The sequence below is a fragment of the Loxodonta africana genome, chromosome 3 (genome assembly GCF_030014295.1).
Source record: "Loxodonta africana isolate mLoxAfr1 chromosome 3, mLoxAfr1.hap2, whole genome shotgun sequence".
Lineage (NCBI taxonomy): Eukaryota > Metazoa > Chordata > Mammalia > Proboscidea > Elephantidae > Loxodonta > Loxodonta africana.
In genome coordinates, this window is record NC_087344.1 from 45,281,970 (window position 1) to 45,303,105 (window position 21,136).

The window sequence follows — 21,136 nt, forward strand, 5'->3', positions numbered from 1 at the left end:
AACTCTACGGGGCAGTTATACTCTGCCCTATAGGGTCGCTGTGAGTCGGAATCGACTCGATGGCACTGGGTTTAGAAGTGATTTGCAGAAGAAGTACCTTGCATGGGATGTTGATATATTATCCTTCCCCCTACACATACATATTACCCTTTCCCCTACGCATACCCTATGCACACACATATACACACACACTTGGTAGTGCACACAGTCACTATTAAGGTATTTTGATTAGTATTTAAAGGATTTATATGTACCAGTAGTCTGGGGCTGATTTAGTTTTGGGCCTAGTCATTTGTGATTCTTACTTTATATATTGAAAAGGGAAAAAAAAGCTTCTTCCCGTTAGATTCTGCCTCATATCCTCAAAGGGCAAAACTGGCTTCCTTGCTGTCCTTTCTAGGCATGGTATGTTAAATTGTAAGACTCTTTGCCACTCTGACTGTGGATTTTCCTTCCTTAGGAATCAGAGAAGATCATTGCTGAGTTGAATGAAACTTGGGAAGAGAAGCTGCGTAAAACAGAGGCCATCAGAATGGAGAGGTCAGAAGTTTAAAATCTGGGAATGTTCCTAAGCTTTCTAAGGAATATAAAAATATAGATGACTTTTATTCTAAGAAAAGATGCAACAAAAGTTAAAAACAACTTCCCCTCCCAAAAACAAAAAATAAACCTGGCTGGGGACATACAGCCAGCAGAATTTGCACTTTAAAATGAAATTCACCAGTTTAAATCTTCTCTAGGGAGTCATATACTTAAACAGTTAACCCTAGTACATATTGCTAGGGGTTCATGTAAAAATGGAAGATACTGAGGAATAGGGTTTTCATCTGCAAAAAGTAGCCACTGCCTTTGAATAATGGCCCAAATCCAAAGGGCTGATCTGATTATCGCCTTTCAGAGTTAGTTACCTTCCCTAGAACCTCTTTGGTAAGAGGTGTAGTAGTTTGGGTTGCAAACCTCTACCAGTTCTCTACTCTGAAGGTGGGCATCACCCAAAATAATACGTTCACTGTTACAATAAATCTACATTTAAAAAGCGTCAGTTCCTGCCTTCTGCTTTCTTGGAAGATGCGGCAGATGTGAGGTCTTATGTATTGATACAATAAATGTATCTAACAATTTTCTTATTATATATATTTTAAGCTAGAACTATTGAAGCAGAATGCTGGTGGGCATGGGAACATTTGAGAAAATCATATTTGTAGACCACAGTCCATAAACCAAAGCTGCTTTCTTAGATTCTGAAGAAATAGTTCTTTGATTTGAATGTATAGCCTTGAGGAATCTCCCCTTATGTTAATAGACATAATATTGTTTATGAATTGTCTACTTCCAGAGTCAAATTAGACAGAGTCCTTATTTGAGTGAGTGAATATAACTTTACCTAATGCAGGAGCATAACTTAATTAATTTTGAAAGTGATATTTCTCTAGAAAATAATTTCTCATTAATGATGGAGTAAGTGGATTATTCTATATTTGCATTACTGGCTTTAAATTGTTTTTCCTTTGCATGTTTTGTTTTCAATTCATATTAGACGACTTAATTGAAATTTTGGTAATAGTATGCTGATGGAGTCTCTGGGTGGTACAAGTAGTTAAGTGCTGGACTAGCTAACCAAAAAGTTGGTGGTTCAGACTCACCCAGAGGTACCTTATAAGTAAAGCCTAGCAATCTGCTTCCAAAATGTTACAGCCTTCAAAACGCTGTGGAGCATAGTTGTACTTTCCCACATGGGGTTGCCATGAGTCAGAATTGAATCAAAGGCAACTAACAACAACATGCTGATGTACTTGTCATTTTTTCTAGGGAGGCCTTGTTGGCTGAGATGGGAGTTGCCATTCGGGAAGATGGAGGAACCCTGGGGGTCTTCTCACCTAAAAAGGTAGGAGACAGTGTTGTTGTGAAATTCAGCCAAATGGAAACACTTTTTGTTTGTCTTAGTGACAGAGGTGCTTTGTATGTTTCAGGGCTGCAGGTCCCACCACCTCTCCCCCCTTTTTTTATCTTGAGATTTATCTTAATTTCTGATTTCATCTTAGAATATGACCTTATATTACAAGGGCAGCCTATTTTGAAAATGTCTGTCATGTTTAGTCTTTACAAAATAAAAACTCGGGGCAGTCAACCTGTTAGCTTTGGGCCATGTTCAGTGTGTTTCATCATCTTCATTGTTGGTTTGCCGTAAGTTCCCAACCTAGCCTAGCATACCTTGCTTCAGCTTTGGCTACTCTTTCTGTGTCGCTTTTCCCACAGAGGCTATCAACCCAGTTTAATAAGTCTTTGGAAGTAATTTCAGCTATTCAGGTTTGTGTAGAAAAATATTACTTTAGTTTGTACTTGTTTTGTAGACAACCAGTGTACAGAGTAAAGCAATTCTTTTCTCCTCCTTCTAGCCTCCCTGCTCCTTTCTCAGTTTTATCTTTTAATGATTCCAGTAGATACCTTCCCACTTACATAATCCTAGTTATAAAGTAGTAGCTACCCATTAGCTAATTAGAATAGTATTTTTTACTAAGTTGTTAGTTAATTATTGTTGGACATTGGCAACTGTTATAAAATGATTATTGTGTCTGTATATTTACATGACAATAATAGAATCGGTATAACTAATAAATGGTTTTTAGTTCAGATAATCTTGAATTGACCATTGGACATTTAAACATCTTCATGTATAGGGTCTAGTGACGACCTCTTTAGATTAGCATAGAAGGGGTAGGGAGTTTTGAACTGGTATTTTTGTTTTATGTGGTATAAAATATCCCTATGGTTTTTGCCTAGGATTCTTTTGGTTAGGTGTTTCTATCAAGGTCTCGTAACTTTTTTACAAATTCCAGTGTGTTATTTTCAACAGAGAAGGTACATTTAAAGACATTTTAGACAGATATTGTGTCTAAGTATTTTAGTAAGTATTTTATGCATTTATATTGCCAAAAGTCAGTAGTTTTCCACAGTTTAATAGTTTTTCCTACCCTAAGAGAGCTATAGTACCTGTGATGGTAGAGATATTAGCAGTTATAGGTTTGATAGAATTTCTGTTCTGTCTTTGCATATATCTAAAAGTATTTTATGACATCTTTGAGTATTAAAAACTGTGGGAAAAATTGTTCTAGCAACTTATGAGAACATTATGACAGTTAATGTCTGTCTAAATACTTGAACAAGGAGCCCTGGAGACTCAGTGATTAAGCGCTCAGCTGTTAAGCGAAAGGTCAGGAATTTGAACTCACCAGTCACTCCATGGAAACCCTGGCAGCATAGTGGTTAAGAGCTATGGCTGCTAACCAAAAGGTTGGCAGTTCGAATCCACCAGGTGCTCCTTGGAAACCTTATGGGGCAGTTCTACTCTGTCCTATAGGGTCACTATGAGTCGAAATCGACTTGATGGCAACGGGTTTGGTTTTTCAGTCACCCCGTGGGAGAAAGATGTGGCAGTCTGCTTCCATAAAGATTACAACCTTGGAAACCCTATGAGGCAGTTCTGCCCTGTCCTATAGGATCGCTATGAGTTGGAATCAACTTGACAGCAGTGGGTAAACACTTGAACAAGTGTTTAGATGATACAGACAGCATAGAATACCAAATTGCGATCCATGTTTCCTAAGCTTCATCTTGCTTTGATTTTACCCATCTGGCCTTAACTTTCTGGACTTGCTAGGAAGGGAGGGGGTATTCCACTGGCTATATCCAAACGCAATTTTAGAACCTATTTTTGGGATTCCTCTCTTTTTTGGCCAGTGTCATGATAGGTTTTAAAGAATGCTGCCCACAGAGTACTTTGGCTTTCTGAAACCAGAAAGCTCTGAAACTACAGACGTATATATTTTTTGAGGAGATGTAGAGGTTTTTCTAATTTTCTTTTTAATCATCTTTTACAGTCCTTTTTCTTAACCCCCTGATCTGACTCTTCTTTCATTTTTCCACATTTGCTGGCATTATCTTGAGTAGATTTTGACCCCAAGACCAAGTGACTTATTTATGGATTCCCATGGGGTGTTTTCACCAAAGAAGGTTGGTTTTTAAAAGATTTTAGAAGTATTGGAATTAGATAAAGAAGATTTTTAGAAGATGTTTATATTATTGGATATCAGTAATTTAAATTTCTTCTTAAGGTAAAGACTGGTAAACTAAAAGACAATAACTGGGACCATGAATGTAGAAGATGAAAATTACAGAGGGAAATTGGCAGGGTTGGGAGGATGCTTTTATAAATAAAAAACTAAATATTTCTTGAGATTTTTGCCCAGGTGTTTGATTAACCCAAAGAGAATTGGTCTGCCTTGATTTTCTTTTGTACTCTCTATGCTCTTTTTTATGCTCTGTCCCTATCGAGAACTTGGTCTTGTTCTGTATCCCAGAACTCATGTTTTTAAATAGAATTCATTAGTGCAACTTGAGAAGAGGAGCATTTTCTCTTTATTATGGGATTGCAAGCAGCAATAAAACAGAAGCCCTCTTCTAGGGATCGAAGAAGCTGTCAGCCTCCTGCAGGCCTGTGTTGTTATTGTCACAGCCCTGTCATGACACCCTGCTCCCAGTTGATAATCTGTAACGTGTTTCAGACCCCACATCTTGTTAACCTCAATGAAGACCCACTGATGTCCGAATGCCTGCTTTATTACATCAAAGATGGAATTACAAGGTATATTTGTTTCTTGTTTTGGTCAGTCAGTGTTTTCTTTTCTCTTAGATGATTGAATAACTAAAGGGAAGTTATTTGTTGAAAAATGTAATGATTTCCTGTTTTCCCTGTATGAAGTCGTTATAAGCTATCTTCTCTTCCCTTACCAAATTATGTTAAGTGTTTTAGCCAGCCCAGCTGATTAGCATGTTTTTCTTGGAGACCCTAAAAAAATTTTTCTGTCTAACATCTTCTACAAATTCTTTAGGGGTTTAGTGTCTTTTTGTAATGCTGTGTGAGTTAAATTGTTGTATCCTTGCTCCTTAGTTTCTTATTCTGATGTAGGGAGGTTGGTCATATATAAGAATAGAATTTGCAATTGAAAGCTTCTGATACAAAAAGGCAATACCTTTTTTGTATCTATTAAAGCATATTCTTTGGAAGAAAGAGGTTCATTGTTCATAATGCTTTTTGTGTCTCAACTTCCCTGGGAAACTTTCTGTCGTGTTCAGGGTTGGCCAAGCAGATGCTGAGCGGCGCCAGGACATAGTGCTGAGTGGGGCGCACATTAAAGAAGAGCATTGTATCTTCCGGAGTGAGAGAAACAACAGTGGTGAAGGTGAGAGTCCTTGGCTTGAGCATCTCCGGCAATTTTTCCTTCTGTCGTATGAGAAATCCACAAGACTTGGTATTCTCTGTGTCTTTCAGTGGAACTTTCTTGGAGGTCTAATATTGAAATTGGAGAAACCTGGGCTGCGTATAAATGCAAGGACACACACAGCTACTTTCCATGAAAAAGGCCTCTACAAAAGGAGCCCTTTTGTTACTGCCAAAGAACCAAGCAGGACGTAGGCAATTAGGCTTGGTCTTGAATGTTAATTACTTAATAGAAAAGTAAGACAGGAACAAATATCCAGGGCAATAGGGGATTTGCAGGACCTCCATTCCTCATCCAGTAGAATTTATTTTTATGTCATCTAAAAGGGAAGACAAAGTCTATCCTCAGATTATTAATAAAACAACAATCCAGTGATTTTTCAGTGCTATATAATTCACTCTCTCCTAATCAGAATGTTAGTTTTTAATCATAAGTTTTTGGTCATTAGCTGCATCTCGTACTTAAGACTCCTTTTGGTTTTAAATTTTATCGACTGCACTACCCTCAGATATCAGCGAAACTGATATTTTCTGTCTTATTCTGAGGTTCGTCAAGATCCTTAATTCCAACTCAGTTAAATGATCCTATGTTAGCCACAGCCCCAAATAGCCTCTTAAACTAGACTGACTCTGGTTCCCTGAAATGAACCGATACATAGGTGCTTCAACCACTTGGTTGGTTGCAGGAGTCTATTCTGGTTACCATGAATCCTGATAGTCACTGCTTTCCATTATTTGCTTCCAGTGGTTTGTGATCCTAACATTAATTTGTGTTCCTCTTAGTTATTGTGACACTAGAGCCCTGCGAACGCTCAGAAACCTATGTAAATGGCAAGAGGGTGGCTCAGCCTGTCCAGCTGCGCTCAGGTGAGACTTGGGAGAGTGTGAGGTCTTCAGCAATGCACACATGACTGGTGTGAGCAACTGTGTTTGACTTTTTGTTTAAAGGCTGAAGTGATAGCACTAAGACGTCTGCTCCCCTAGAGCCCCAAAAGCTGCCTTTTTGCACTAGGGAGAGCAAGGTTGTTAACCTAGATGCTATACATTTAAAGATGATTTCTTAACCCTGTTTTTGCTTTGTACTAGGAAACCGTATCATCATGGGTAAAAACCATGTTTTTCGCTTTAACCACCCGGAGCAAGCACGGGCTGAGCGGGAGAAGACTCCTTCTGCCGAGACCCCCTCCGAGCCTGTGGACTGGACGTTTGCCCAGAGAGAGCTTCTGGAAAAGCAAGGCATTGATATGAAACAGGAGATGGAGAAAAGGTAATGCACAGATATTATGCCACCCATATGACTGTCACGTTCTTAAAATATGTAATACTATTCACTAAACAGCTCAGTGATTTCAGAATTTATTCTTTCCTGTCTTTTTTTTCTTTCTTTCTTTCTTCTTCTAGGCTACAGGAAATGGAGATCCTGTACAAAAAGGAGAAAGAAGAAGCAGATCTTCTCTTGGAGCAGCAGAGACTGGTAGGAGTCCATCCTGAATCTGCTAACTTTTAGGAAAAGGGCAGCTTGCTTTCATACTTTCCCTCTTCCACAGATAAGCGCTTGCCCAGTGCTTATCTGGGCTCTCATTGATCCCACACACTATTCTTTAATTTCCTAAATGGAGGATGAACTCACATCCCCTGGTACCCTTAACCTGAAAAACTGCCCATAAAGGTACTGTTTTGTGCCTTTTAAGTCTCAAAGTAAAGTCTTTACTTCTAGCAAAACCAAGTGCTTTTTGAGGAAATAGTGGGAGCTTCTCTGATAGCCTTTGCCTCATGATAGTGGTTTTTGAATTTGCATCAGTGGTGGTTCTTTTAATGATAAAACCCCATTGCCTTGGAGTCAATTCTGACTCCTAGTGACCCTATTTTGGAGTGACCCTATAGGACAGAGTAGAACTGCCCCATAGGGTTTCCAAGGCTGTAATCTTTATGGAAGCAGACTGCCATATCTTTCTCCTTTGGAGCAGCTGGTGGGTTCAAACCACCAACCTTCCAGTTAGTAGCCAAGTGCTTAACCACTGCGCCACCAGGGCTCCTTCTTTTAATGAGAATTATTCTGAATATTGAATTTGGTGGGTGTTTGCCTTGGTTTTGTTTCTGATCACCTGATAGTACTAATTCTCTGCTCTTGGGCTGACTTGGGGATTGTTCTTGTGCTAGGTGGGTTTTTTTTCGTTTTAGTTTTTCTTTTTGTTTTTTAAGTTAAACTGTGTCTGAAAGTGTTGCTGCACAGTTGCATGTGTTAACCCTTTTCTATCCCCCTGCATGGAGTCTGAATTCTCAATAAGGTTCTTAGTGGCATGTATGGTGACTGGGGGAGCTTGGGCCAGATAACCAGTTCAGATATGAGAGGGAGTTCTGGTTTCTCTGAGTTGAGAAGGAATTTGGATGAGCAGTTAAAAAGTCAGTTTAAGGTCACAGCTATGATATCAATGGCTTTAGCATTTTATGATGTTTAACTGATTTTTCAGGTTTGATAGAAACTAAATCTCATGAATAAATACGTTGATCCATTAGTTAGATTTTTAAAGCCAACCAATTTTGGCTAACTAAGACCTAAGACCTGGTTATAAGAAGCTTTTTAGTGTTCATTTGATGTGTAAGAAAAGTTTAACCTTTGATACAGTGGGTACAGTTTTTTAAGATTCGTGGTCTTCTTTTTAGATAGGGGGTATTAAGGAGGAAGCTGGGGCACTGTCTTCTGCCCTTAGCATAAAATATAGCATGTGAACTACAGCCTTACAGCCATACTGTATGCTTTGGAGAAGAGGGGCTATTGCTAAACGGGCCAGAAAAGCAAAAGACTGAGAAAAGCAGCCTTTTTGAGGGCAACTTGGTTCTCAGATTTGACAGTTAAACCAGTGGTTTGTTATCTTGGCAATTATAGTAAAGCCAAAAAAGGAATGAATTGTAAGAATAAATCAAGTATTTGGGGCAAGATAATGTCAGTGTTGTTGATACCTTAGGAGGCCCAGTTTTGCATTTAGTTTGTAATGAAAACAGAAAGATGATTTGGCTACAATGTGATTAGAGGTTTGAAAGGTTTGTGAGCCCTGATGTAGCCTTTTATCTTAATAATACAGCATAATAGCATGCCTCTCATGGTCTGTGAGAGATCAAACAAGGACAGGGGTAATGAAGCTGTTTTTATTATTAACAGCAGTGCCTTGTATTTGTGCAGTGCTTTTGTAAGTTACAAAGAGCTTTAACATCCATCACTGTTTTTGATCCCTGAAACAACTGTCTTTTGTGGGTAGGTATATAAGTAAAATGAGGAATATTACCTCCAGTTTTTAACTGACAAAACTAAGGCTAAAAATGTTGTCTTACCTACCCTTAAACACCTGATAAGTCATGGATCTGAGGCGTAAACTTGGATTTTCTGACTTGCTTTGGTGTTCCGCCTGTGAGAGTAGTGCTTTTCAATCACCTGGGAATCTTTTTTAAAATGCAGATTTGGATTCAGCAGGTCTTGGGTGGGGCCTGAGCTTCTGCATTTCTAACAAGCTCTCAGGTGATGCCAATGCTGCTCGTCCTGGACCACACTTTGGGTAATGATGTGAAAAAAGAGTGATGCCTAATGCTCTCCATAACCAAGAGCTAGTGACCATTCTCTGCCCTTAAATAAATAGAGACAGTAAAGACTCTAAGACATACTTAAGTTTCTAGGGAACATACTTAGTCTACAAATAATTAGGTTCTTGCTGTCATTTGCTCCGAGTATCTGAAAGCAAGTTAGGATTTCAAGAGCAACTCCTTGAAGCAAAGAAGTTGCTTTCCTCCCGTAAGTTTAGCTGTCTGTCATGCTTAAATGCCTTGTCCTCAGGAGGAACTGATACTTCTAATACTGTAGCCTGAATGGAAAATGTATTTAATGACCTTATAATGGTCAACCAACAAATATGCTTCCAAATATACCTTGTGAGTAAACATTAAAAGGATACAAAGAAATTATTATTAAGTAAATGTATACTTAATGTTTATTACTTGTAATCATTTTTGGCTAATGAACACCATTAATAAAATGGAATTCAGGCCCGTAAGTTTTGTATTATGATAGTTCCCCAAATGTGTCACATTGTGAGGTTGCTGAATATTCCCTTGTACTTAATACTCTGTTATACACCTGGTCCTTCCTGGGCTTGCTTTTTTTACACAGGTGTTTTGGGTGTCTTGTCTTTTATTTGCATGAGCTCCTTGTAGAGTCTCTTCAGGAGGCCCACTTTGCTTTTGGTATTTAATGAAAACAGAAGGATCATTTAGTAGTATTTGAATTGGCCAGACCTGTGATAAATAATCTATCTTAAAATCTTTTTTTTTTTTTAAATATGAGATAAGATTTGCATCTTGGCATGTAAAATTTGCATACAGAATTTTTAGTATCTTGGTCAGTATGGATAGGGCGAAGTGCTTGACTTGTAAGAACAGTCAATATAGGCAGTATTTTTAAAAAGAGAGAAAAGCATAGCTACTTTATTTACTTTGAGTTCTTCTCTCATTTATACATGTTTTGTTTTAGAGTTTAAATGTGTAACTTGTGTCCCTCAAGCATGATAGTAAAGCAATAATTAGAATATTTTTCATTTCTTAAATTAATGTTCTTTTCATCCTTGAGCAATTTTAAGAACAACAGAAAAGAAGCTAGGAAAAAGAAGTCATAGCTGCCAGTTGTGTGGGGAGAATCAGAGAGAGTTTGTGTTCTATAAAACTAAGTTTATAAGTATTTGCAAGAAAACCTTTTCAGGAGCTGTACATACTTCTTTCTCTAATGTAATTTTTTAATCACTTAATATTAAACATGATATTTTTAACTAAAAATGAAAAGAAAAAAATAGTGTAGTCTATAAGCTTTTTTTTTTTTTTTTAATAAGCTTAGCTTTATCTACTTTTTATTGTTAAGTTTTCAAATAGATAGGTTATGGGATTAGCACCCATTTATAGGCCACTATGAGAGAGAAATCTGTCACCCTGCTAGAAACATCGTCAAATTCAGAGGCCAAATTATCATCATCATTGCTAAAGGTTATTTTTTTGTTCCCTAGAAAGTAACTGTACATACAGATCTTTGGTCTAGAAACCAAGATATGATTTATCAGTTTCAATTCCTTTTTTTTTTTTTTAAATCCTAGAGGTACTAGAAATACTTTTGATAATGATAACCAAGTAAAAGAGACTATTGAGTAGCGGTATTTCCACTTACTAGACTATCTTGAACTACTCATCTAGTGAGTAGTTTCTTTTCCCAAGAACATTTATTTCCTGAATAGAAATTCTTCCATAATCACATCTATTATATGGAATTCTAAATCAGACATTGCTTTCATTTAGATCCATGTTATCAAGATTTGCTTGTGTTAATTAAGAACAATTGGTTATTATCAATAGCCCTTACTTCTTCTGAAGTCAGGCTGCTGTTTTAGGCCTTAAGTAAAGTTAATTGAAAAGTGGGTAATTGTGCAGACATAGGTAGTTGGTAAGACAGAGTTAAAGATGCATTTTGAGATGGATCCATTTTACATAAGCAAAATATCATCTTTGAATTTCATATGTTGATTGCAAGGTTGTCGCTTCAAGTGATATTCCTCAAAAAGCTAGAAATGCTATGGATTTCCATAAATAGAAAGCATCTCTAAGTTGTATTTAGTAAAATATTACTTGGGGAATTTCAAACAATCTTGTATGAAAGTATATTTGCCTAGTTTAAGTTTTGTTTTGGTAATTTATTTGTTAAAACTTTGTGGGTGAGGTATTTATTGGTTTAAGTGTGTGGAAAACAAAAACCAGACCCACTATAAGGATCCTTTTTTATGCTTCCTTGTTCTCTGGATAACAAACTTCAATTGTACAAATAAAAAGGATCCGTTTGACATGACACAAGAAAATAGGGAATTCAATACATGTCCTGGAAAGACTAGTTTCAAACCCCTTTTGTCTTGTAGAAAAAGATATATTGGTTGATAAGAGCCTCATGTGGTCTCTCAGTAGGGATTCTTAGCACTTTTAACATCATACTTGTTGACTGCTTCTTTTTCTACTTTCTCATCTCTTAACTTTTTTCTAGGGCTGCTCTTTTTAGTAAAGCTAAACAAAACCTTGGCGTCCTACAGCCTTACTAACCTTTGTTAATCTGCCTGCTCGTCACATTTTTGTATGGCATCTGTGCTCACTCATGGGGAAAGAGTTTCTGGAAGAAGCAACAGCAATAACCAAGGCAAATATGGGAAAGTGGCTGCATGGGTTTTTTAGCATGTCTGGGTCATAGGTTTTATCAAATCTCCCAAAATATTTGATTGGAGATTTTATCACATCAATAAAACTTTCCAGAAAGTGGAAATTTGGGTTAGGGATACTAAACAAATAACCAAACAAGTCTGTATATAAATAGTAATCTACATATGCATATGTCTTAATAGACTTCCACATCTTTTAGGGTTTTGGTTTTTGTTTTGGGGTTTGTTTTGTTTTTAGGTTTTTTGTTTTGTTTTTAAATTTGGTTAAGCTTTTTTGCTTGCTTTTTCTTCAATTTGATTTTCCTTTTTTACATTTTAATTTTGGTTATTTTGGGGCCATTTTTTGATTTTGTTTTTCCAAAGGACGCGGATTCTGATAGCGGGGACGATTCTGACAAGAGGTCGTGTGAAGAGAGCTGGAAACTGATTACTTCCCTGAGAGAAAAGCTACCTCCCAGCAAGTTGCAAACCATTGTTAAAAAATGTGGCCTCCCCAGCAGTGGGAAGAAGCGAGAACCAATTAAAATGTATCAGATCCCCCAAAGAAGGCGCCTGAGTAAAGATTCCAAGTGGGTCACCATCTCAGATCTTAAGATTCAGGCTGTAAAAGAGATTTGCTATGAGGTTGCCCTCAACGATTTTAGGCACAGTCGGCAGGAGATTGAAGCCTTGGCCATTGTTAAGATGAAGGAGCTTTGTGCCATGTATGGGAAGAAGGATCCCAATGAGCGGGACTCCTGGCGGGCAGTGGCCAGGGATGTCTGGGACACTGTTGGTGTTGGGGATGAGAAAATTGAAGACGTGATGGCCAGTGGTAAAGGCGGAACTGATGTAGATGACCTCAAAGTTCACATAGACAAGCTGGAAGATATTTTGCAAGAAGTCAAAAAGCAAAATAACATGAAAGATGAGGAGATAAAAGTCTTAAGAAATAAAATGCTAAAAATGGAGAAAGTCCTGCCACTAATTGGATCTCAGGAACAGAAAACCCAAGGAAACCACAAAGCAAAGGAACCTGCCTGTGCTGCTGTCAGTAACAAGTCTGAGAATGACAGAATCAAAGGAGAACTTGAGAAAGAAGAACGTGTTTCCCAGCTGATGAATGGGGACCCAGCTTTTAGACGTGGACGGCTGCGCTGGATGAGACAAGAGCAAATCCGGTTTAAGAACCTCCAACAGCAGGAGATAACTAAGCAGCTTCGTCGGCAGAATGTACCCCATAGGTTCATCCCTCCTGAAAACCGGAAGCCCCGATTCCCGTTTAAGAGCAACCCCAAACACAGAAATTCTTGGAGTCCTGGGACGCATATCATCATAACAGAAGATGAGGTTATAGAACTTAGAATTCCAAAAGATGAAGAAGGCAGGAAAGGAAATAAAGAGGAGAACCAAGAAAAAGGGGTCAGAGCAACTTCTAAGGATCCCCAATTACCATCAGGGTCCCAGGTCATAAGAAGTCAAGATCACATCCATGTTAGCAAGCAGCATGTTAATAATCAACAACAGCCACCTCAGCTACGCTGGAGAAGCAATTCTCTCAATAATGGCCAACCGAAGAGTACGCGCTGTCAGGCAGCTGCCTCATCAGAATCATTAAACTCCCACAGTGGCCACCCTACCGCTGATCTGCAAACTTTCCAGGCAAAGCGCCATATTCATCAGCACCGTCAGCCTTACTGTAATTATAACACTGGAGGTCAGTTAGAGGGCAATGTAGCCAATTCCTTTCAGAAACAGACTGATAGACCCAACCACTGTAACCAGTTTGTGACACCTCCCCGGATGAGGCGACAGTTCTCAGCACCCAATCTCAAAACTGGTCGAGAAACCACAGTATAAATTACTGGACAAGCTTGAAATCTTGATGGAGGAAATGGGCAATGTTAGCTTACAATTTGAGTTGGTTCTACCCTTGGCCTTGAGTTGCTACTATTTACGTTATGATTTTAATGTTGTGTTCCTCCCAGTGTTAACTGGTCTTAATACTGTTAAAACATAAAACATTGGTAAACGTTTCAACACGTCCCTTTTGCTTGTTATAAGGTAAATGGGTAGTTTTTGGAATTAGGGATAAAAAAATTGAGACCTCATTTTTCTGAGACTTTTTTCTTGGTGCCTAGATAATTAATATCCTTACTTACACAGACTTGTCTTGTTTTTGTGTAAGCCGTTTTTTAAATGCCTATAAATTGATCTGTTATCCAGAAAGACCTACATCTTAGTTCATGCAGACATTCAAAAGGGGGATGTGATATGTGGAATAAATGTCTGCTTTTTCCCCATAACTGTTAAACATTGGTTTAAGAAATAGTAACATGCAGCTGTTTGGACGCAGGTTTGGATTTCTCATCCATGTCTGTTCCTGTCTTTAAATATCATTGGAATTTTCATAAGCCAAAACTAAATGTCTGCAGACATATCTTATAGTACACAGCTTTGAATCTTCCACAAAACTTCTACATTATCTTATCCTTCTGTATTTTACATAGAACCGATTCAGTAGTTTTTGTTTTCGTTTTTTTAATGTATCAGTATATGTATGAAATTTGTGGTAGTACCAAAATCTTAAATTGGCATTGTGTCTGAGTCTCTGTGGATTTCATTTTGAAGTTCAGCATATTATCTCACACACCCTCACACACACATACACCATGAACTAGTCACCAAAATCATGCCAAAAGAAATACCAACAAGATATTTGTGTGTTTTAGGCAGTATATATAAGTTTGTAGGGAGGTTATTTGCTGAAGAGAGGGTAGAGGTGGGGCATGGAAGAAGACTACAGCCAATGGCTGTGTGCTGCTTTCTTTCAGTAAATGATGAAATAACTGGTTGGGTTTGGAATAAAGGAGAAGATGTATACTAAACTATTCTTTGGATTAACAGTAGTATGCTCACAGATACGCAAGCAAGGAAAGAGATGCCCTGATGAACATTTACTGTATCAATACCTCATTTTACTGTGTCATGGTCTCAGTTTGCCTCACTGAAGAACCTACTAAAAAAGTTGGACTTTAATGGAAAGAGAAGAGTAGTTTTCTACATCCGTCCCCATCTCTTGAACTTGTCAGAAACTTTTTAAAGAGGCAATATGAAGAGTGCAAATGTCTGAGATTGCCTGACTTCACACTGTGGAAGATTCCTAAGTCACACTAAATCATCTATAAAACACATGTCTTCCAGATGGTGTGAAAAATTGCAGCCAGCGTAGCAATTAGCATTCAAGGAAGCCTTAAAGATTGTGATTATGTGGTTATGTTTTTTCCTTTGAGTGTGGGCACTATGCTTTATTAGGACACATTATTTTTAATTATAGTATTTGTTTCCTTGCTTCTAAGTAAATGCTTTCTTAATGCACAGAAAATTGCTTCCAATTAACTTTTTTTTTTTCCTTAAAAAAGAGAAGCATTGGGGGGATACTTTTGCTTTCATAGCTAGAACAGTCCTAGTCTTCAACTGAGGTTTTATGGCCGATTAGACATGAGTGAGTGATATTTGTATGGGTTGAGATGACAATCTCCTGTGCCATGTGGTTTGAATGTACAGTAAGTCCCCAGGTTAAGAACGTCTGACTTATAGACAACTTGTACGTAAGAATGGATTGCCATAAAGCCTATTATATTAAAAATTCGACTTGAATACAATGGTTCGTAATAACGAATGCACACACTACTTTGTGATGCTCATGAAAATATTGCACGATTTGCAAGTGTTTCATAAGTGTTTTATGTGCATAGAAAGGTAAAATATATACTATGTACTAGACAAACATTTGACTAACTGGCGCTAAATAAGAACCGTATGTACCTATTCCGACTTAACCTACAAGTTCGACTTAAAGACAGACTTAGGAACGGATCTTGTTCATAACCCCGGGGACTGCCTGTATGTGGTAGGCTACTTCACATCAGTCACTTCAGTGTGTTCTTGTGTAAACCCCAGTTGTTGTCCTTTATTCCTCTTTAGACATAGATACGCTAACTATTCCTTTCCTGCAAAAAAAAAAAAAAAAAAAATTCATTTTCTGATATTACTAATAATAATAACTCAGCCTTCCACTCCGTAGTAGAAGTGATCTCTCATTTCCCTAACATGGGATAATAAAAAAAAACCAAACCCACTGCCGTTGAGTCGACTCCAACTCATAGCGACCCTATAGGACAGAGTAGAACTGCCCCATAGAGTTTCCAAGGAGCACCTGGCGGATTTGAACTGCCGACCTCTTGGTTAGCAGCTGTAGCACTTAACCACGCGCCACCAGGGTTTCCAAACATGGAATAATAGGATGCAAAAGCCAAACCCGTTACCATTGAGTCAGTTCCAACGGAATGATAGAATAGGCCCATATATTTTCATTTTTATGGTGGCCTTTTAATTTTGTGATAAACAGGTGCCTACCTTTCCCACTAAACAATGGAGTGAGTTACTTTCTACTAGCGATCAGGTAGGATGAAGTTATAATATTTTCATTTACAAATGTGGGGTGTCATAACAACTGCATCCACAGTGATATTCCAAAGATTTAGGTATGTACTCGTGCTTCTGCTGATCCAGGTGCCCTCATATTGCTGAAGTGTTTAGATAGAAAAAGGAGCCCTGTATTTCTTAGATAACCAGGAAGAAATGAACCAAGATTTGATTGATTGCCACATACGTTCCTTCATAGCAGATGTTTATCTTAGCAAATAACTTCGTGTGAATAAAATGGTCTAATTGTCGCTGATAGTGAATAAGCAGTGCGATGCTTTTTTTGAGCTTAGGTAATAGCCTATATTGGCTTTCTTTGTTTTATTTTGAAGGTATCTCTCCCTAAACCTAAATTCTACAAGACCTAAGAGAAATGGGCATTATTAAACCATTATTAGGTTATTGAAGTATTCCTAGCTATTATCATAGAAAAATGGAAAAAAAATGTGAAATTATATACTGATCTAATAATAATGGGAGTGTAGAGGAGTCCTAGCTCATTGGCACAGCTTTACAAACCAAAATGGTATTCCTTGGAGAATTAAAGACATTCAGTTTATCTAATAAGTCTAAACCAAAGGGCTTCCTTTATCCTTGCTTCTAATCCTTACTAGCACTATGGATTGTTTCTCCTTTCACTAGTTAATGCAATGAATGGGAATTGTTTATTACATTGAAGTGACTTGAAGTGACCTTGCATGCTTTAGGTGCAGGTTGGTGCTGAAAAAACAAAACACTGAATTTGTCACTCTGCTGTCTGCATTAAAGGCTGTCAGACTACAAGAAGTTGCATAGACTTCCTCTGGTCAGCTGCTGTACCCCTGTGCCTTACTGGTCATTTGTAGACTTGCCTTAATGATTTGTACAAAAGACTGGGCGGAGGGGCAGCTGCCTGTGTCCTAGTGTGCCTTAATGAAGAAGCCTTAGGAACAATGCGAACCAAGAATTTGTTCTATAATGTGAGAGCCAGATTCTTCATTATGAGCAGTTTCCATAAATGTCCGTTTTATGTCATCTTTCCAGATTTTAAAATCTGCTCTAGATACTTAATTTAAACCACTTTAGATTGTGAAATGTATTTGGTTTTCCTCCCGTTATTACTGTAAAAAGAACTTGTGAATCTTCTTGTTAACAAACTGTGGGTTTTTCCATTTTCCCCCCCAATTTCTTTAAAAAAAAGAAAAAAAAAATGCTTGAAGATTGCCCTTGAGTGTAAAATCTGCCTTTTCAGAAAGGGGAGAGTTAGTTTGTAATGTTCGAAAATAAAGTCCTTCAATAAAAGCTGGAGTCATATTTGAAGAGTGTGGTTTCTCTCTGATGTGGGAGGAGGGAGAAGTGAGGTGGTGATGCTGACTAAACCCGGTCTTGGACTTTTATTTATTGCTTTTTTCATCAAAAGATGGTTACAAACCAAATCTTTTTTACCCGAAGTTGATTAGTTAAAGCTTTTGCCTTTCCTACCCTTTTCTATTTAATAAAATCGCCTTAAAATGGGCTCTTTAAGCCCTACTTTATACTACATTTCATTCAAATAAAAACTTTGTAGTACAAGATGAAGTTTTCATTTTCTGATACCTTTGAGTTTACCTTCAACTGTGTTTTCAACATTTTTGTTACAGTCTTGATTTGAAGCTCTTTTACATAAAATTATATACTTCCCTTCAATATGAATAGAAACTAAATTTCTAAAAATCTTTGAATAGGTCTATATAGCTTATCTTTTCTCCTTTGACCTCTGTTTTTCTCTACCCAGAGTATTGGTAGTGTGCTAGGGCGGAAACAAGATAAAGTAGAATATTTTTCTGGAGTAGACCATCAGCCTTATTTTAAATTGGGACATAACATTTTTTTATATTGAAAAACAACACAATCATGCATTGTGAGCAAAATGTAAAATCTGCATAGTTTTTAATCTGAAACATGAAATTTCACAGAAATTTTATGCTTGGATTCATCTGCATCAAACTTCATACCCTTTCCCTTCAGGCACTTCTTTGTGTTTCTCTGCTGTTGGAGAAACTGGTAGAAAAGTTGCCAAGAGATCATGTTTATCGAGTGACACAGACAATCACAATATAGTGCTAATCATACAGTGATAGTTGTAAGCACAGGAGGAGAGTCATTCATATCCTAAATGGAGTGTGGGAGGGGTTTTTGAAGGAGGAAGCCCTGAGCCAAGAGCAGAGTCCTAAAGTATAACTGAGAATTTATCCAAGTGAAAAATGACAAGGGGAGGGAGGAAGCATGTCAGTAAAAGGGAAATAGCAGGTAATTAGCCTCGAGGTAGAAGGTAGCAAGCATGAAACATTGGCCAGGGAACAGTGAGTAATCTGAGGTGGTCAGAACACCAGTTGAGTGTGCAGATAGGGTGAGAAACCAGAGGGATCAAGAGGCAGGACATGATCATAGCATGCTAACGGGTTGCGATTTTTATCTTGAGCGTGATGGGATGCTACTAAAAATAATTTTAAACAGGGAGATTGCATTATTAGAAAGTTCATTCTATCAGAGAATAGAGGATGGACACAAGGGAGGCAAGTTCAGAACCAAGTGCAGCAGTTGGGAAGTTGCTGTACTGGCCAAATGAGAAACGATGCTTTTCCAAACTGAGGCAGGGAGAAAGAGGAGAGAGGCAATGACCAGGATACATTATTCATAGGTAGAACCAACAGATCCGTTTGTAGGGGGACAAACCCTGTGTATATATGACCTACAGGCTGATGAAGGTGATTGCTTGGATCAGGCTTGGAAAGTAAACGAAACCAAGAGAGGACTGAGAGACTGGGAGAAAGTGGGAGCTGTTAGGGTCTAAGAATAGGTGGTGTGGGACCCCTGAAGGGATAAGATTGAAGGCTGTGGCCACACAGTGGTGAGGAGCAAGTTCAGGTGTTGACAAAAACTGGGTTGTTGTTTGGGTGTGGATATCTCCCTTCTGGCTATTGCTTGCTATAATTATAATCTGTAATTAAAAGAGGAAGAGCAATATTAGCCAAAGGAGCCAAGCCTTTAATGTCAAAAACAGCCTAACCAGAAAACCCAGAATGGTGACCCTAATTTTACCTGAAATACCACCTCCTCAGAGATGCCCTGTCAAGTTGTGCCACCATCACCTCTCACCTAGAGCACTGCAGCAGCGTCCTAACTTGTCTCTTCACTTTTGTCCTTGAGCACTGTAATCCACTGTCCACACAGCAACCAGCAGCATCTTTTAAAAACATCAGATCCTATCAGTGGCCTCCAGCGCCTTCCCAGTGCACTTAAAAATCCAAACTTCTCACCATGGCCCATGAGGCTTTATGTGTCTGGCACCTCACTTGCCTCTCTGACTTCGTCTCTTAGGTACTCCCATGCTGCAAGCACGCTGGCCTTTGGTTCCATGAGTGTGCCAAGTTTGCTCCCACCTCAGGGCTTTTGTACTTTCCTTAAGATTGGAATCCTTTTCTATCATGCTTAGCTTCTTCAGATTATGAGCTCACAGGCTACTTTTCCTGCCCGGTCTGCCTTCTCAAGGACTTAGTGTGCATTTACCCCTTCTTTTTTACGACATCACTTTCTCTGTTTCTGGATTACTCGTGTCAGCACACAAGCATGGCTTCATTTTACCAATTTCAAAAAAGTCTTTGCTGGGCCCCATGTGCCCTGCCAGATACTAACCTGTTTCTCTCTCCTCTTTGTTATAGAAATACTCGATAGACTTTTCTGTACTTAATTGTTTTCCACTTTGCCCACCTGCCAGTCTTTTTAATTTGTCCTCACCCCATTCTTCTTTGAACTCACTCTAGTCAGACTTTTGCTATCACCTCACCACTGAAGTCTCTCTGATCAGGGTCATCAAAGATCTCCATGGTGAAAAATCCAGTGGTGTTTTCTCAGTTCCATCTGACTAAATCTCCCAGAAGCATCTGACACAGTTGCCTACTCTTTACTTTTTGAAACACTTAATTCTCCTGGCTGCCATGACTCTGTACTTTTCTGACTTTCCTCCTGCCTCACTGGCTGCTCCTTCATGGTCTCCTGTGGCTCTAGACCTTGGACTACTTCTATACCTGTAACCATTCCCCTGAGGAATTTCATATTTATCCATCTTTACCTTAAATTTTTACAGTGATAGGGATGAAGACTGATAACTCATGTATACTGAGCATTAACTGTGTACCAATAAACCTTTTACACGTAACTCATTGAATTCTCACAACACCCCTTTTGTGAGGCAGGTATTATTATTCCCATTTTACGTATGAGGGTGGTGAGGTACAAAGAAGTTAATAACTTTCACAGAGTCACCCAGCTAGTAAGTGGGGGAGCCAGGTCTAGTCTTAGGTCATCTATCTGTAAACAACTGCCTGGCCTGGGCCTCTGCCCTGAGTGCTAGCCATAGACATACAACTATGACCTGACATCCAAGTAGGCATCTCATATTTAAACTGCCTGAACTGGAATTCTTAATTCTGCCTCCCCCCAACATTTTTTCCTTGTTATTACATGACACCACTATCTATCTGGTTGCTCAAGCCAAAAATCCAGGAATCACCCTCAGTTTCTCCCTCATACCCTACAATCAGATCATGTATAGATCCCATTTCCTCTGCCTGCAAAACATATCCCAACTCTATCTTTTTTATCTGTCTTTGCTGTGACACTTGATCTAGGCTACCCTCTCCCTTCCATATTGCTGCAGCAGCCTATAACTATGCTCCTTGCTGCTTCCACAGTTCTCCCAAACCCTCCAGCTATTCTCCAGAAAGAGTGGTATTTTTAAATCTTATACTAGACTATATTACTCCCCACCTCTAAACCCTCCAGTGTCTTCCCATAGAATAAAACCCACAGTCCTTACCATATCCATCCCCTGCCTTGTTATCTCTCAGTGCATCTCCTACCATTCTTCTCCACTCCACTACACGGGGTTCCTGCTTTTCCTTAAACACCAGGCTTCCTTTCATCTCAGAACCATTGCATTTGCCATTTGCTTTAGTTGTACTTTGTTAGGATTACCCCTCTCCCCCAAATAGTGTGTTTTGCTCCGATTTATGATTAAATGTTACTTCTCCAGAGAGGCTTTCCCTGACCATTTTATCTAAAAGTCTTCCTCTCGTGCCCCTCTTTTCTCCATTAGCCTTCAATGCCTATGTCTCTTTATCTTTCTTTACAGTACATCTCT

The 21,136-nt window shown here is 38.6% G+C and overlaps 1 protein-coding gene across 5 annotated transcripts in view; it reads left to right on the top strand.

The window, feature by feature from the left end:
- Nucleotides 1-21,136, top strand: part of LOC100662395 (6-phosphogluconate dehydrogenase, decarboxylating) — a 216,956-nt gene that overhangs the window by 81,733 nt on the left and 114,087 nt on the right. For 4 of the 5 annotated variants that reach the window (XM_064281262.1, XM_064281260.1, XM_064281265.1 and 1 more), the window contains exons 14-20: nucleotides 461-540; nucleotides 1,810-1,885; nucleotides 4,563-4,642; nucleotides 5,134-5,240; nucleotides 6,062-6,145; nucleotides 6,365-6,545; nucleotides 6,680-6,752. In XM_064281262.1, coding sequence (XP_064137332.1) covers nucleotides 461-540; nucleotides 1,810-1,885; nucleotides 4,563-4,642; nucleotides 5,134-5,240; nucleotides 6,062-6,145; nucleotides 6,365-6,545; nucleotides 6,680-6,752 — 681 coding nt within the window. Of the gene's footprint in view, nucleotides 1-460; nucleotides 541-1,809; nucleotides 1,886-4,562; nucleotides 4,643-5,133; nucleotides 5,241-6,061; nucleotides 6,146-6,364; nucleotides 6,546-6,679; nucleotides 6,753-11,871; nucleotides 17,269-21,136 lie in introns of those variants that run through there. The other variant, XM_064281263.1, reaches the window with a different exon arrangement.